Raw genomic sequence first — 15,000 nt, forward strand, 5'->3', positions numbered from 1 at the left:
ACAGTCCAGCATGATATATAGCCCCCCCAGAATGGTATAATACAGCCCAGCATGGTATAATACAGCCCAGCATGGTATATAGCCCCCCAGAATGGTATAATACAGCCCAGCACGGTATAATACAGCCCAGCATGATATATAGCCCCCCCAGAATAGTATAATACAGCCCAGCATGGTATAATACAGCCCAGCATGGTATATAGCCCCCCTACAATGGTGTAATACAGCCCAGCATGGTATAATATGGCCCAGCATGGTATATAGCCCCCCCAGCATGGTATGATACAGCCCAGAATGGTATATAGCCCCCCAGCATGGTATGATACAGCCCAGCATGGTATGATACAGCCGAGCATGGTATATAGTCCCCCCAGAGTGGCCCCACAGTCCAGTACTCACACTGATTTAAAAAAAGATAAATAAAAAAAAATCACTCCTCACCTTCTCCTGGTGCCTGCGCTGCTGGCTGCTCCTCTCTCCTCCTGCTCTGTCTGGCACACAGTGAGTGCGCGATGACATCATCGCGCACCCGCTGTGTCAGAGACAGAGTGGGGAATGATGGGAGAGGGAACGTCAGCTGACGCTCTCTTCTCCATCCCTGCCTCCTTCAATGCGGCGGGAGTCGGCGGGAGTCGGCGCTGGGGGCAGAGGGGCCCCCCTGCCTCACAGGAGCCCCATAGCGGCTGTGTGATGTGCCGCTGGCTGGGGGCCCCTGGAGGAGTGGGGGCCCTAGACATCTGCCTGGTCTGCCTGCCCCTAACGCCGGCCCTGCCTTTTGTTTTACTTCACTTAGGGTGACACATTTCTTTTGGTACTTTTTAATGTGTACATTAAAAGTTATGTTTTAATTCTCGTCTATGCTGTATACTACATCTTTTGGTGAGATCTAGATTAATATTTACTGTTGGTATTACCATACCTTGGCTTTTTTTTTCCACATAGGAACCCAACATGTTGGTTAGACATGACCTATCTTTCCTGAATTTGTGCTAGTTGTCATATATTATATTATTCTCTGCAATATATTTCTTGCAGGTCATCTCTTATGATGCCCTCAAAAATTTTGCACACTACTGATGTCAGACTTAAAGACTTAACGGATGGTAGTTACCTAGATTTACCTTCTTACCTTTCTTAAATATCGTTACCACATCGGCCATCCTACAATCCTGCGGCCCCACTCCTGTTAAAAACAGTCTAAGAATATGATATACAGCAGTCTGTCAATTACTGAGCTCAATTCCCTCAGTATCTGTGGATGAATGCCATCTGGGCCGAGGGATTTGTCAATGTTTAATTTGCTCAAACGCAACCGTACTTTTTGTGTTAAGCTAGTTATATCAGGTGGTGAATTTTGTTCCAGTGATCTTTCAACAAGGCAAAACTCAAACAGGTCATTGGTGAAACTGGATGAAAAGTGCCTGTTTAATATCTCAGCCTTTTCTTTGTCCTCTATAATTATCTTGGTATTATTGTTTTTTAAGGGGGGGATAGCCTCTGTTATTTCTTTTATGCATTGATATATTTATAACATTTTAAGGATTCATTTTAATGCTGCTGGAGATTTGTTTCTCTGTAGATAACTTTGCTAGCTAGATTTCTTTTTCTTGAATTCATTTTATTCTAAGTAGATTGTTTGCTCAACTAGAGGCTGGAATACCTAAAGTTGAACCCCCCTCGGACTCACCAAGATATGATGGGGATCCTAAGCAGTGTCGTATCTTTGTGGAGCAGTGCCTACACTACTTTCAATGGCATGCTCCCTTCTTCGCCACCGACTGGGAAAGGTAGGATTGATAATGCCCTACCTAATAGGAGATGCCTTGCAGTGGCTTAACTCCCTCTGGGAAGTGGGGGATCCCATCACCTCGAGTTTACCGGCCTTCCTGGTGGCCTTCTGCAAAGCCTTCGACAATCCAAGCACAACATCTCCTGAAGAGGCTTCCCCCACAAGCTTCCAGGAACGGACCAGATGAAAGAAACCTGTGGCTAATTCGTCTCATCCGTCTATGACCGTCCATGACCTACCTGTTCCACAGCCTGCCAAAGCAGCCCCCCATGCAAGAGCCAAGAGGTCTAAGAAAAAGGGGCAGGCAAGGTTGTCGCCGGAGTCCAGTCCTGAGAAGAAACATCGTGACGGTCTCTGCCCTGCGAATCCAATGGTCCAAAATCCTTGGCCTGTAGGAGAGGCGGCCCTTGGTGAGAGCACTCCCTCTCCATTAAAAGCTATGACTGTTTCTCTGCCTTCTGGGAGCTTTGGTGTGTATAAATCGCCAGCCATATGGAGTCGGTGTGTGGTCTCTGTCGTACAGCTCCCAAAGCTGGTATGGGTGTTGTGTCCAGGTGGCCGAGCCCTATTTAAAAACAGTCTAGTTCTGCAAGGACAACTACAGCTTCAGGTCGGAGCACTCTACACGAAGAAGTTCGTCTTTCCTTTGCTGTCTGGTGTGCACATGCGTCATTTTGAGCCAGAGTTCCTTGTGCCCATTTATGTCTGGAGACCCAGCAGGGTACTGCGCTAGAAACAACCAAGTGACAGAGGGCGTCTGTTTCCCTTGCATCAGACTCAGTCAGCTATGTCGTCTTCTTTGTCTGGTCTGCTGGTCGTCGAGTCTAGGGGTGATGACGCCTCCAAAGAGGAGGAAGCGGTGGCATCCTCATCACACGTCTCCAGCAACTATACCAGTGAGCTGCTCCCTGGAGCATCCCTGCTTCTTGATTGTCTTCCCCAGGATAAAGGGCTGAAGATGGATCCTGAGTGGATGCCCTCAGCTCCTCTATCGCCAGTGGGTGAAGGTTCCAAGACTGAGCATTACTCATCCTCTAACTTGAAAGAGGTGGCCCAGTTTTTTCTGAGTATCTGGCTGAAGTGGCAATAACAACTCTGCTGGCATTGCTGTATGGCCTCCCATTCTCCACTCACCAACTTGCTCACTGCTCCAGGCCATGCTGTGATTTCTGTATACTGCCAGCTCCATGCTCTGTCCCTCTAATCTCCTGTCTGTTGTGTTCATGTTTCCTGTGTGTATAGGGGAAGGCGCCTGAACTCTCTGCTTCTTATGGAGTCAGGGTGCACCTGGCTAATGTGTCCCTGACCAATTATCTAGAGCCCTCTACTATTTAGGGTGGCCCCACCCACTGAACCTTGCCTGAGCAATGTCTAAACTCAGTTGGTATCTTGCTACTGAGCCTACCAGGTCCTCTCCTGTGGATCTCCTCCTCTGGACGTTTTCCCCTTGCCTTGCTTGGTACTCTCTGTCTGCCCTCGAGGAGGCAGAATATCCTGGTCTCTGTGCCTTGTCCTAGCCCTGTCTCTGTACTTAGCCTAGTACTTCTCTGTCCGCCCTCCAGGAGGCAGACTATCCTGGTCCTGGTGCCATTACTTCTTGTCTTGTCTTGGTCCAGCCTTGCTTTGTATCTGTCTCCTTAGTCCTATACCTTGTCTCACACCTTTGCCTTGTCTGAACTCTGTCCTAACTCTGTCAGTCTCCTTGTCTGTGGTTCCTTTCCCTGCTGTGTCTTTCCTGGTGTCCTCCCTGTCTGCTTGTGCTCCGTACTCTAGCGGTTCCACTCTGTTCTGCCTGTGCTCCCCTTCTGCTGCTGCAGAACCTCTTGCTGCAGCTTCTCTCCACAGACCTTGTGGTTTAGCTTTGCTCTGCTCCTGCTGCTGCAGAACCTCTTGCTGCAGCTTCTCTCCACAGACCTTGTGGTTCAGCTTTGCTCCGTTCCTGCTGCTGCAGAACCTCTTTCTGCAGCTTGTCTCCGCAGACCTTGTGGTTCAGTTTTGCTCCGCTCCTATTGCTGCAGTACCTCTTACTGCAGCCCCTCTCCACATACCTGCGGTTCCGCTCTGCTCTCCTCTGTGGCACCAGAATGCAGTGCGGCGGCAGACACAGCGGCCATGCGATAGTGCCATGAGAGTCGTGACACCACCGGACGCTAGTGTAGAGGTGCGGTGTGCACAGTGGCCTAAGGTTTGACACTGACTGGCGCTGACTCTTTCTATAGTTCCCTATCCACATGCGTAATATCAGAGGGAGGGGAATCTTAATAAGTCAGTCACCAGAATCATACATCCATCACCATTCACACATATAGCAAGAAGAGTCTAAACTAGCGCATGGCCAAGCGGCCATGTGGGTCTTTTATAGGCGTGCGCTGCCGAGACCTTCGAGATCTCTGAGATGGACCAATCAGATCAGGAGAAGGACCTGAGCACATGACTTCTGATCTCCAATGGGAGATCGTCTTGTGAGCGTGCCCAGTAGAGCGACGAGAGGACTTAGCCTCTGGAGTGGCTTGCTGCAGGACAGCCTGCGCTGCTATTGCTGACCCAGAGGTGGCAGCAACAACCAGTCCTACAAAGCTGGTCTGAGCAGAGCATCTGGGACGCCAAGATTGCTGTGCAGGCTCCTGAGTGGTCGGTGGAGAATGGTAGACCACTGGATGCAAGGCTCTGGATTCCCGCTGTGCAGCTGCAGGAACCCGACGCCTAACATTACCCCCCCTCCTAGGGCCCCCCCCTCTGAGCCTCGCTATGCTCAAAGGCCGCGATCAGGAGTGGAACGTGGATGTTCTCCCCTGGCTTCCAGGTCCGTGTCTCTGGACCATGACCCTTCCAGTCCACCAAATAAAATTTTTTGCCATGCACAATCCTGCGTCCCACAATGGTGTTAACCTCAAACTCATCCGAAGACAAGTCTGATGACCCAGCAGATGACTCGGAGAACCGGGCCATGTGAACAGGTTTGAGAAGGGACACGTGGAAGACGTCAGAGATGACTAAATGTGGTGGAAGAGCTAGGTGGTAGACCACCGAGTTGATTCGCTCGAGAACCTTAAAAAGGTCCGAACTTGGTGGACTCGGCCCACAGCTTGATATTTTGAGCAGAGAGCCACACCAAGTCGCCGGGGGAAAAGGTTGGAGCGGGGCGCCGATGTGTGTCAGCGGACGCCCTCATTCTTTCTTTAGAGGCTCGAATAGCATCCTGGGTGCGAACCCAAATGTCGTGAGCCTCCACTGCCCAGTCTGCCACCCTGGAATCAGTGGAGGACACTGGCATCGGGACAGGGATGCACGGATGCTGGCCGTAATTAAGAAAGAACGGCGTCTGACCAGTGGAATCAGCCACTGCATTATTCAGGGCAAATTCAACCCATGGTAGTAAGGATGCCCAGTCATCGTGCCTGGTAGAGACAAAATGTCGCAGGTACGTGACCAGAGTTTGGTTGGCTCTCTCAACCAACCCGTTCGTCTCGGAATGGTAAGCGGAGGACAGATTTAGCTCAATACTGAGTAGACTGCAGAGCTCCCTTCAAAACCGAGATGCGAATTGGGGACCTCGGTCACTAACAATTTTGTCCGGCATGCCATGCAAACGGAATACATGTTTTATGAACAGTGTGGCAAGACCACGAGCGGAAGGCAGCCGCGCAAGTGGCACCAGATGCACCATTTTAGAAAAATGGTCGGTGACCACCCAGATGACCGTACTGCCACCAGACTTGGGCAGGCCAACCACAAAATCCATGCCAACCATCTCCCAATGTCTGTCTGCCACCGGCAGAGGATACAGTAACCCAGCCGGCCTCTGTCTAGAGGACCTGTTCCACGCACATGAGACGCATGCCTGTATGTATTCCGTCTTGTCCCGGGCCATGTGCGGCCACCAATAAGACCTTGCCAGAAGTTCTGTGGTCCGCTTATTGCTGAAGTGACCACCCACCCTGGACGCGTGTGCCCACGCGAGAACCTCCGGCCATAGCTGAGGAGGGACAAAGGTCTTGCCCGGCGGCACTGACTCGAGAGCAACAGGGGCCACGGTCCTGAAACTCTCAGTAGGGAGAATTAGCCGAGGCTCAGCCTCCTCTTCCTCCGCTAAAACCACCAAGCGAGAGAGAGCATCCGCACGGACTTTCTTCTCTCCAGACAGATGGTGCTAGGTGAAGCGGGAGAAGAAGAGCGACCACCTAGCTTGACGAGAGTTCAAGAGCTGGGCTGTTTGTAAATAGACCAGGTTTTTATGGTCCGTATACACCTGGAAGGGAAACCGGGCTCCCTCCAGGAGATGTCTCCACTCGGAAAAGGCCAACTTCATTGCTAGCAGCTCCTTGTCCCCGATGGAGTAGTTCTCCGCCGGTGAGAAGGTCTTTGAGAAGAAAAAGCAGGGATGTTTCCGACCTTGAGCATACTTCTGAAAAAGGACTGCTCCTGCACCGACGGAAGAAGTATCCACCTCTAGGATAAAAGGTTTATCCACCTCGGGACGGTGTAAGATGGGAGCGCCGGCAAAATAGGTCTTCAGAGACGAGAAGGCCTTGGAGACCTGTTCTGACCAAGCCTTGGGATTAGCTCCTTTCTTAGTGAGGGCAACTAGAGGAGCTACCAGTGTGAAGAAGTGGGGAATGAACTGGCGGTAATAGTTGACGAACCCCAAAAAGCACTGCACCGCTTTGAGTGAATGGGGCTCCTGCCAGTCCATTACCGCTTGCAATTTGGCAGGATCCATAGCCAACCCCTGAGCCGATATGATGTAGCCCAGGAACGGCAAGGACTCCTGCTCAAACTGGCACTTCTCCAGCTTGGCGAAGAGAGTTCGCCCACAGACGGTCGAAGACACTGCAGACGTCTCTCCAGTGGGAGATCAAATCTGGCGAAAAGATGAGGATGTCATCCAGATAGACCGCCACCGAGGTAGAGAGCATATCGCGGAAGACGTCGTTAACAAAATCTTGGAAGACAGCAGGCACATTACAGAGGCCAAAGGGCATGACCAGATATTCATAGTGGTCATCCCTGGTATTAAAGGCTGTCTTCCACTCTTGTCCTTCGCAAATGCGGATCAGGTTGTACGCCCCCGGAGATCTAATTTTGTAAAGATCCGGGCCCCTCGCAACCTGTCAAATAACTCAGAGATCAACGGAAGAGGGTACTTGTTTTTAACTGTTATGGCATTGAGACCTCTGTAGTCAATGCAGGGACGTAACTCTCCACTCTTCTTCTGCAGGAAGAAGAACCTTGCACCAGCCGGCGACACCGACTTTCTGATAAAACCTCTTGCCAGGTTCTCCCGGATATATTGAGACATAGCCTCCGTCTCGGGGAGTGATAGCAGGTACACGCAGCCTCTAGGAGGTTCCGTGCCTGGCAGTAGATCTATCGGACAATTGTACGGACGGTGCGGCGGAAGCGTCTCCGCAGATTTTTTAGAGAAGACGTCCGCGTACTGGTGGTATGGTTTGGGAAGCACGGAGAGATCCATGGGCACTTCAGTGGAGGCTACCTGAACACTGCCCCTCAGGCACCTTCCCTCACAGTCCTTGCTCCAACCCAGTATATTCCCCAAAGCCCAATCAATATGAGGGGAATGGCAACGGAGCCAGGGAACTGCGAGAAGCACCTGGTTGATGCCATTTGGCAAAATGAACAGGGACAAAATCTCACGGTGAGATGGTGAGATTGAGAGCCCGAGTGGTGCTGTCTGGTGGGTAACCTGAGATGGTAAAGGTGCACCATTAACCACCCTGATGGTCAAGGGTTGGGGCAGTAACACCAGCGGAATAGCGTGCTTTTGGGCGAAGGACGAGGACATAAAGTTCCCTTCTGCCCCGGAATCCACGGTGACCTCTGCCTCCCAGGTGGAAGCTCCGCTGTCTAAGGTCCCACGGAATTCCAGTTTGGGAGAGAAAGGTTTCATATCTGATAGACCCCCACCTACGACCACTGGACGTGATTGTTTTTTCAACCGCAGTGAACACGTGTTAGCCGAGTGACCAAACTGCCGGCACTGGTAACAACGTGCGGAGTTTCGCACCGGACACGGCTTGGAACCGGCGCGAGACACCTCCATAGGTTCAGAAGGTATCAGCTCCTGAGCGGGAAATTTTAGCGGCTCGGAGAAGGTGGGAGCCAACATAACCCTTCGCCTGGATTGCGCACGCTCCAGCCCGCGCTCCGTAAACCGGAGATCAGTGCGGGTGGAAATGGCAATCAACTCCTCCAGAGTTGTGGGGACCTCTCTGGTTGCTAGAGCATCCTTGACATGCTCCGCTAACCCTCTCCAAAATAAAGGGACGAGTGTCTTATCAGGCCACTCCAGCTCGGAAGCCAATGTCCGGAATCGGACAGCGTAATGGCTGACCGAGAGGGACCCCTGTGTTAGGGCTAATAGTTGGAGAGAGGTGTCGTGAGTGACCTGTGGTCCCAAAAAGACCTACTTAATGGATCTGAGAAACTGAGCGGCGCTCAGAAGCACGGGGTCATCACGCTCCCACAATGGCGTAGCCCACTCTTAACACCCTGCCCAACAGGAGGGAGACAATAAACCTCACCTTAGCCCGCTCTGTAGGGAACCGTGCGGCCAGTAGCTCAAGCTGAATAGAGCACTGGCTCACGAATCCCCTACAGGTGGCGCTGTCACCCAAAAACTTGTCGGGCAGCGGGAGGCGGGATAATGTCAGTGCCGGTGTGAGCGTGGGCATACGTGAGACAGCCTCTGCGACTGCTTGAACAGCAGCCGCAGTAGCATTCGCAGCTGAGGTGGGACTCTCGAGAGCCGCCAACCTGCCCTCCAGCTGCCGAATGTACTGCCGCGTTTGCCGCCCGGGGTCCACCGTGCAGTAGGTGTTAAAACCACTGCTAGACAATGGCAGATGGGCTATATGGCGGTATAATGCGCACGGGTTCAACGTCACCCGATGTGCGCAGAGCGGACTCTGTTAACTCACAGAGGCGCTGTAACATAAACACTGAGCCTGTTAGACTCACAGGTCTCAGCGAAATTGCACGCACGGTATCAGGTCACAGGACAGGGTCCAAGACAGGGGACGGTGTCCGTCTAGACCTACCGTGCGTGCGGCGTCGCTACTACGGACGCCGGTAAGTGCTGTTGAATGCAGCGCGGCGGCAGACACAGCCGCTATGCGATAGTGCCGTGAGAGACGTGACACCACCGGACGCTAGTGTAGAGGTGCGGTGTGCACAGTGGCCTAAGGTTTGACACTGACTGGCGCTGACTCTTTCTATAGTTCCCTATCCACATGCGTAATATCAGAGGGAGGGGAATCTTAATAAGTCAGTCACCAGAATCATACATCCATCACCTTTCACACATCTAGCAAGAAGAGTCTATACTAGCGCATGGCCGAGCGGCCATGCGGGCCTTTTTTAGCCGTGCCCTGCCGGGACTTTCCATATCTCTGAGATGGACCAATCAGATCAGAAGGACCTGAGCACATGACTCCTGATCTCCAATGGGAGATCGTCTTGTGAGCATGCCCTGTAGAGCGACGAGAGGACTTAGCCTCTGGAGTGGCTTGCTGCAGGACAGCCTGCGCTGCTATTGCGACCCAGAGGTGGCAGCAACAACCAGTCCTACAGAGCTGTTCTCAGCAGAGCGTCTGGACCGCCGAGATTGCTGTGCAGGCTCCTGAGCCGTCGGTGGAGAATGGGAGACCACTGGATGCAAGGCTCTGGATTCCCGCTGTGCAGCTGCAGGAACCCAACGCCTAACAGTTATTAACGGCCTGAGAAGCTTATGGGATATTGCCTCTTTTCCCACATTACTAACATCAGTCCCCAGCCATGGGCTTTCCCTCTGCTGATTATGAAAACTGTGAGGGAGCCCACGCTGTTGTTTTTAATCTATTTCTTTATTTTACAAAATAGTTACACAGCGGGTGCTTAATACAACTACCATCATTGTCTCTTGGTCGTGCTGATCTTAGCTCGAGCATGAGACAATTATGAGAGCTGCATTCAGCAGCGCATGGGAACAGCGAATACAGTACCGCTTGTTCCCAGGCACCGGTACGTGTTACACTGATGACACACGGATGCCATTCATGTGTAATCAGTGTGCACGTGTCCAGCACACATTTTGTCTTTGCTGCGCAAAAAAACCTGACATGTCTGTAGGTTTTTCACATGGACACATGGTTCGTGTGAAAAACTTGACAAGTGTGCACCACCATTGAATACAATGGGTGTGCATGTGTCCGTATTTGTGGCCCTTAAGAAACGTACCTCATACGGACACAAAAAACAGACGTGTGAATAAAGCCTAAAGGGAATCTGTCAGCAGGAATGTTAAACTAAAGGTATGGGCAGAATGGCACTGTCATACTGACTTAATACGTACCTTTAGTGTAAAAATCTGCAGCCTGGTTTTTGTTAAATCATCATAATCAATTTAGGTTTCCTCAGCACTTTTTACTTTGGGGCAGGACATGTGTACGGGACTGTGGGTAGGGTGTACTGCTCAGAGGGCTCAGCCACAGCCCCTCGGATGCCTCTGTTGCATTCATCATCTTGGCTATTTAAATTTTAGACTGGCAATGTCCTAGCTCTGGGCTGCTCTCTTGCAGATTCAGCTGGTGGTGGCCTTCATGAAAATGGCGCCAGTGCATGCGCAGATCAACCTCCGATGATCTTCATGAAAATCGCACCGAAGTTGGAGAATGCACAGAGTGACGTTTCAGCACGTCATTTAGCCGAGATCTAATTCTGTGCATACTCCACTTCCCGGTGCCATTTTCATGAAGACCTCCACCAGATGAATTTGCGAGGGTGCAGCCCATACCTAGGATGGTGGCAGCCAAAAATTTAAATAACCAAGATGATGAATGCAACAGAGACAGCGGATGAGCCATGGCTGAGTCTTCTGAGCCGAACACCCTACTCACAGTCCCACCCTGAAGCACGAAGATATGAGGAAAACAAAATTTATCATGATGGTTTAACAAAAAAGCAGGCTGCAGATTTTTACGCTAAAGGTATGTATTAAAACAGAATGCCTGCACCATTCTGCCCATTATTTTAACGTGGATGTTGCTGCTGACAGGTTATATTTAATAAGTTGCATATCTTATATTGGTCAAAACTTCAGAAGCTATTAATCCCACTTTTTTCATCAGGCCTCCACTCTTTATCTGAGATTGTTTTAGTTCTGCTAAATAGATTAAATAGATTAAAATATGCTTTTATAGCAGTTTTATTCAAACTAGTTAAGAGCCCAACATTAACTTTGCTCATATAAGCCCATTTCACTTTAAATCTAAGATGTTAAATTTTTTTATTAAAAAATTGATGACCTAGCTGTAGCAGCTCGGCTTTCAATTAAGCTGAGCTCATGTGGTGATCTTGCTGGGCACAGCTCCAGTATCTGACCAATCACCATGACATACATGTGTGTCCATTTACAGTATGTGACAACCTTCCCAACCAGGTTGTGGATGTATGCCCATATCAGGAACGAGTTAAGACAGCTGTTAGAAAAATGCTATTCTTTCTGACTCCAGTTATAAACAATTAGGACATAGTGAAAGATTTGCTATGGAGACAGGGGACTAAGTTGCTACTATACCTCAATGACAGTGGTTTATCTCCTGCAGTAACAGAAACATTTTAGATTTGACACACCAGATCATTTTTTTCTAGCATGTGATACACATTAGATTGACATTTGCATAATATCTTATTAACTGTGTGGTAAATGATTTTACATTTAACTAAAACTTCCTTTGTGAAAGTATTCGGTAAATGTATAGAATCATATAGAATTTATTCATTGTATAGAATTACATTTTGGTAAAGGTTTTTCATGGCGCTATAGAAATTGAAATACTGATAAAGTATTCTTGAGAGAAAGGTTTAAGAATGCGTGTTTCTCCACAGGTACAGTCTTCCAATGACATTGTCATTTTCTTTTATTAAAAATAAATGTAAGTAATATAACACACATGTCATTACAATCTACTCCTCTCTGATTTTCTCTGCTAGGGTGTTTGTCACAGCCTCTTCTTTGTGGACCACAACAACCTTGAGGAACATATTAAGGAAGGCAAGAGTCATCAGAATGTCCATGAAGCTGCTTTTGTGAAGTCACTTTGCCTCTATTTCATACAACAAGGCTACTCTCCATCACAGATAACATTACTCACTACTTATTCTGGGCAGCTTCATTGTTTGCAGAAAATGATGCCCAAAGCTCAGTTTCAGGGTGTCAGGGTATGTGTGGTTGATAAATACCAAGGAGAGGAAAATGATATTATCATACTCTCTCTAGTAAGAAGTAACTTGGTTGGCAATGTTGGTTTTCTTAAAATCCCAAACCGGGTATGTGTTGCTTTATCAAGAGCCAAGAAAGGATTATTTTGTATAGGAAATATGGAGTTATTATCAAAAGTTCCCCTTTGGAGTGCAATTAATGATGTATTACAAGAAAATGGTCTTATTGGTAAAATGTTAAAGCTCCAGTGTGTCAACCATCCTAATACAGCAACTTATGTATCTAAATCTTCAGACTTTGCTGATGTTCCTGAGGGTGGATGCAAGATTCCTTGCCAATTCAGATTAAACTGTGGCCATGTTTGTCCTCTTTTTTGTCACCCTTATGATCAGCAGCATGAAAATGTTGTATGCAGAAAGCCTTGTCCAAAAAGTGTCTGTGATAATGGACATAAGTGCAGAAAGTTGTGCTGTGACCCTTGTGGTAAATGTGAAGAGCTTGTGCAAAAACTGATTCCTTTATGTGGACACATTCAGGATGTTCCATGTTCAATGGATACAGAAAAATTCTGTTGCAAAGAGCCATGTATTAAGATAATACAGTGTGGTCACAGATGTCTCCGATTATGTGGTCAAGTCTGCAAATGTCATGAAAAGGTAACTGTTACACTGAAATGTGGTCACACTGTTGAAACATTGTGTCACATCAAGACAGAAGCAGAGTTGACTGGCACCACGTTAAAATGTCATGAAAAGGTAACTGTTACACTGAAATGTGGTCACACTGTTGAAACATTGTGTCACATCAAGACAGAAGCAGAGTTGACTGGCATCATGTTAAAATGTCATGAAAAGGTAACTGCTACACTGAAATGTGGTCACACTGTCAAAACATTGTGTCACATGAAGACAGAAGCAGAGTTGACTGGCATCATGTTAAAATGTCATGTGAAATGTGGAGAAAAATTAGATTGTGGACACAACTGCCCTGGAAGTTGCAACACCTGTAATACACGAGGCTTTCACTTGACATGTGGAAATGCTTGCGGCATTCCACTTTACTGTTCACATAAGTGTGAAGAAAAGTGTAACACTAGGTGCTTTTGTAACCGTTCTTGTGAAAACTCATGTTTTCATGGAAAATGCCTTCAGAAATGCAGTGAACCATGTACTCCTTGCACAAAACCTTGTGGGTGGAAGTGTAAGCATAAAATGTGTACAAGACTTTGTTGGGAACCTTGTGACAGAGAGGCTTGTGATGAACCTTGCAGGAAAAAACTTAAATGTGGTCACCCATGCATTGGATTTTGTGGAGAGCCATGCCCCAAGAAATGCAGAGTTTGTGATGCTGACGAAGTACAAGAATTGATCTTTGGAAATGAAGGAAAGCCTGATGCCCGCTTTGTTCAACTTATGGATTGTCCACATTTTTTTGAGGTGACAAAGTTCTATGAATGGATGGCTAGGAAAGAGGATGACCAAGTCATTAAACTGAAGTCTTGTCTGAAATGTCTGAAACCCATCAGAAAATGTTTACGATTCAGTAATTTGATCAAGAAAACACTGTCTGATATGGAAAAAATTAAAGAAAGCATTGTTTACAAATGGATGAGTAATTTGGAAATGTTCCTCAGTGAAAATGACACCGAATTGTGTTACTTTCCACAACTAGATAAGACAGTGCAACAGTTGCATGAATGCAACCTAACTCTACATTCTCTGATGTTAGTAGGTGAGAAAATAACATTCTGGCAAAAACTTGGAGCAATAAAAAATAGGGTAAAAAAGAGCCCTAGAGTTTGTATTAGAATACTGAATGATATTCAAATTATTTCTAGTGCCATTCGTAATACTACAAGTAAGCATGACATTTTGAACAAGTATTATGAATTATTCCGAATGGCTTTAGAAGAGGCTATATGCAGAGAGAAGCACAGCCCAAAGCTGGCCAATCTAAAAATAAATTCACTGATCAATGAGATGTACTCAAAAGAACGCACCGTTCATTTGGCTGAATTACATGCTCACCTACAGATGCTTCCAGTATCCATGGATCTCATCAATATAGTAAAGGAAAAAGCAGTCATATATGACACAGAGCTGCTGAGGCAAGATCTCTGGCACAGGTGTGAAGTAGGACATATCTATACTACCAGTGTAGATGAAAACGAGAGTCTCTGCTGTCCACAGTGTAGTTTCAGTGTTGAAGGTGGAGATGACGATAAAGATTAGGTCTTTCAAGGAAAAATTATGCAAGGTTACATAGTTCCAAACAAATACAGTATTTTCTAAAGAAAATAAAGATTGATTATAGCTATGTATATATATATCTATATATATATATAGATATATATACACGAAGAAAAAAAACTGAGTTTTAGAGGTGTTAATACCCTCATATTATGTACCGCAACATTTCTATGTAGCCTAAAGGTTTTCTTGGGAAACATATCTAAATGGTGGAGGAACTTAACAATGATTCATATTATATAAAATAAATGCCCTAAGCAGCTTCCGGTTGTAACAACTTCCGTCCAGTTGTAATCGGTGACGTCACCACACACACTCTCATGTTAACCCTCAACACACCACACCGCCTCAACACACACTCCTCTCACCTTTCACCTCCACTCACTCTTTCATTCCACATACGTTCCTTTCTCTCACTCCATTTCTCATACTCACACCGTCATCGTCGCTGCCCGACATCTTCCTCCGCGCCGCGATCCTGGATCCAGACGTTCTCCAGGCCGCCGACATGTTCTTGCGGCGACGCCATCTTGGATTTCGTGAAATCCTGCGATATTCAAGATGGCGTCGCCGCAAGAACATGTCGCTGGCGTGGACGACTCGGGATCCAAAAAGATGGCGTCGGCGAAATCTCGCGAGATTACGCCGACGCCATTTTGGATCCCGATGTCGTCCACGCCAGCGACATGTTCTTGCGGCGACGCCATCTTGAATATCGCGGGATTTCACGAAATCCAAGATGG

At 47.8% G+C, this 15,000-nt stretch overlaps 1 protein-coding gene across 2 annotated transcripts in view; it reads left to right on the forward strand.

Annotated features, from left to right (window-relative positions):
- Window positions 1–14,649, forward strand: part of LOC141099767 (NFX1-type zinc finger-containing protein 1-like) — a 486,056-nt gene extending 471,407 nt beyond the window's left edge. For both annotated transcript variants that reach the window (XM_073587805.1, XM_073587806.1), the window contains one exon: window positions 11,780–14,649. In XM_073587805.1, coding sequence (XP_073443906.1) covers window positions 11,780–14,239 — 2,460 coding nt within the window. In that variant the 3' untranslated portion in view covers window positions 14,240–14,649. The remainder of the gene's footprint in view (window positions 1–11,779) is intronic.
- Window positions 14,650–15,000: the final 351 nt, after the last annotated feature.

The sequence above is a fragment of the Dendrobates tinctorius genome, unplaced genomic scaffold (assembly GCF_039654945.1).
Source record: "Dendrobates tinctorius isolate UK_male_01 unplaced genomic scaffold, ASM3965494v1 ptg000102l, whole genome shotgun sequence".
In the NCBI taxonomy this organism is placed as follows: Eukaryota; Metazoa; Chordata; class Amphibia; order Anura; family Dendrobatidae; genus Dendrobates; species Dendrobates tinctorius.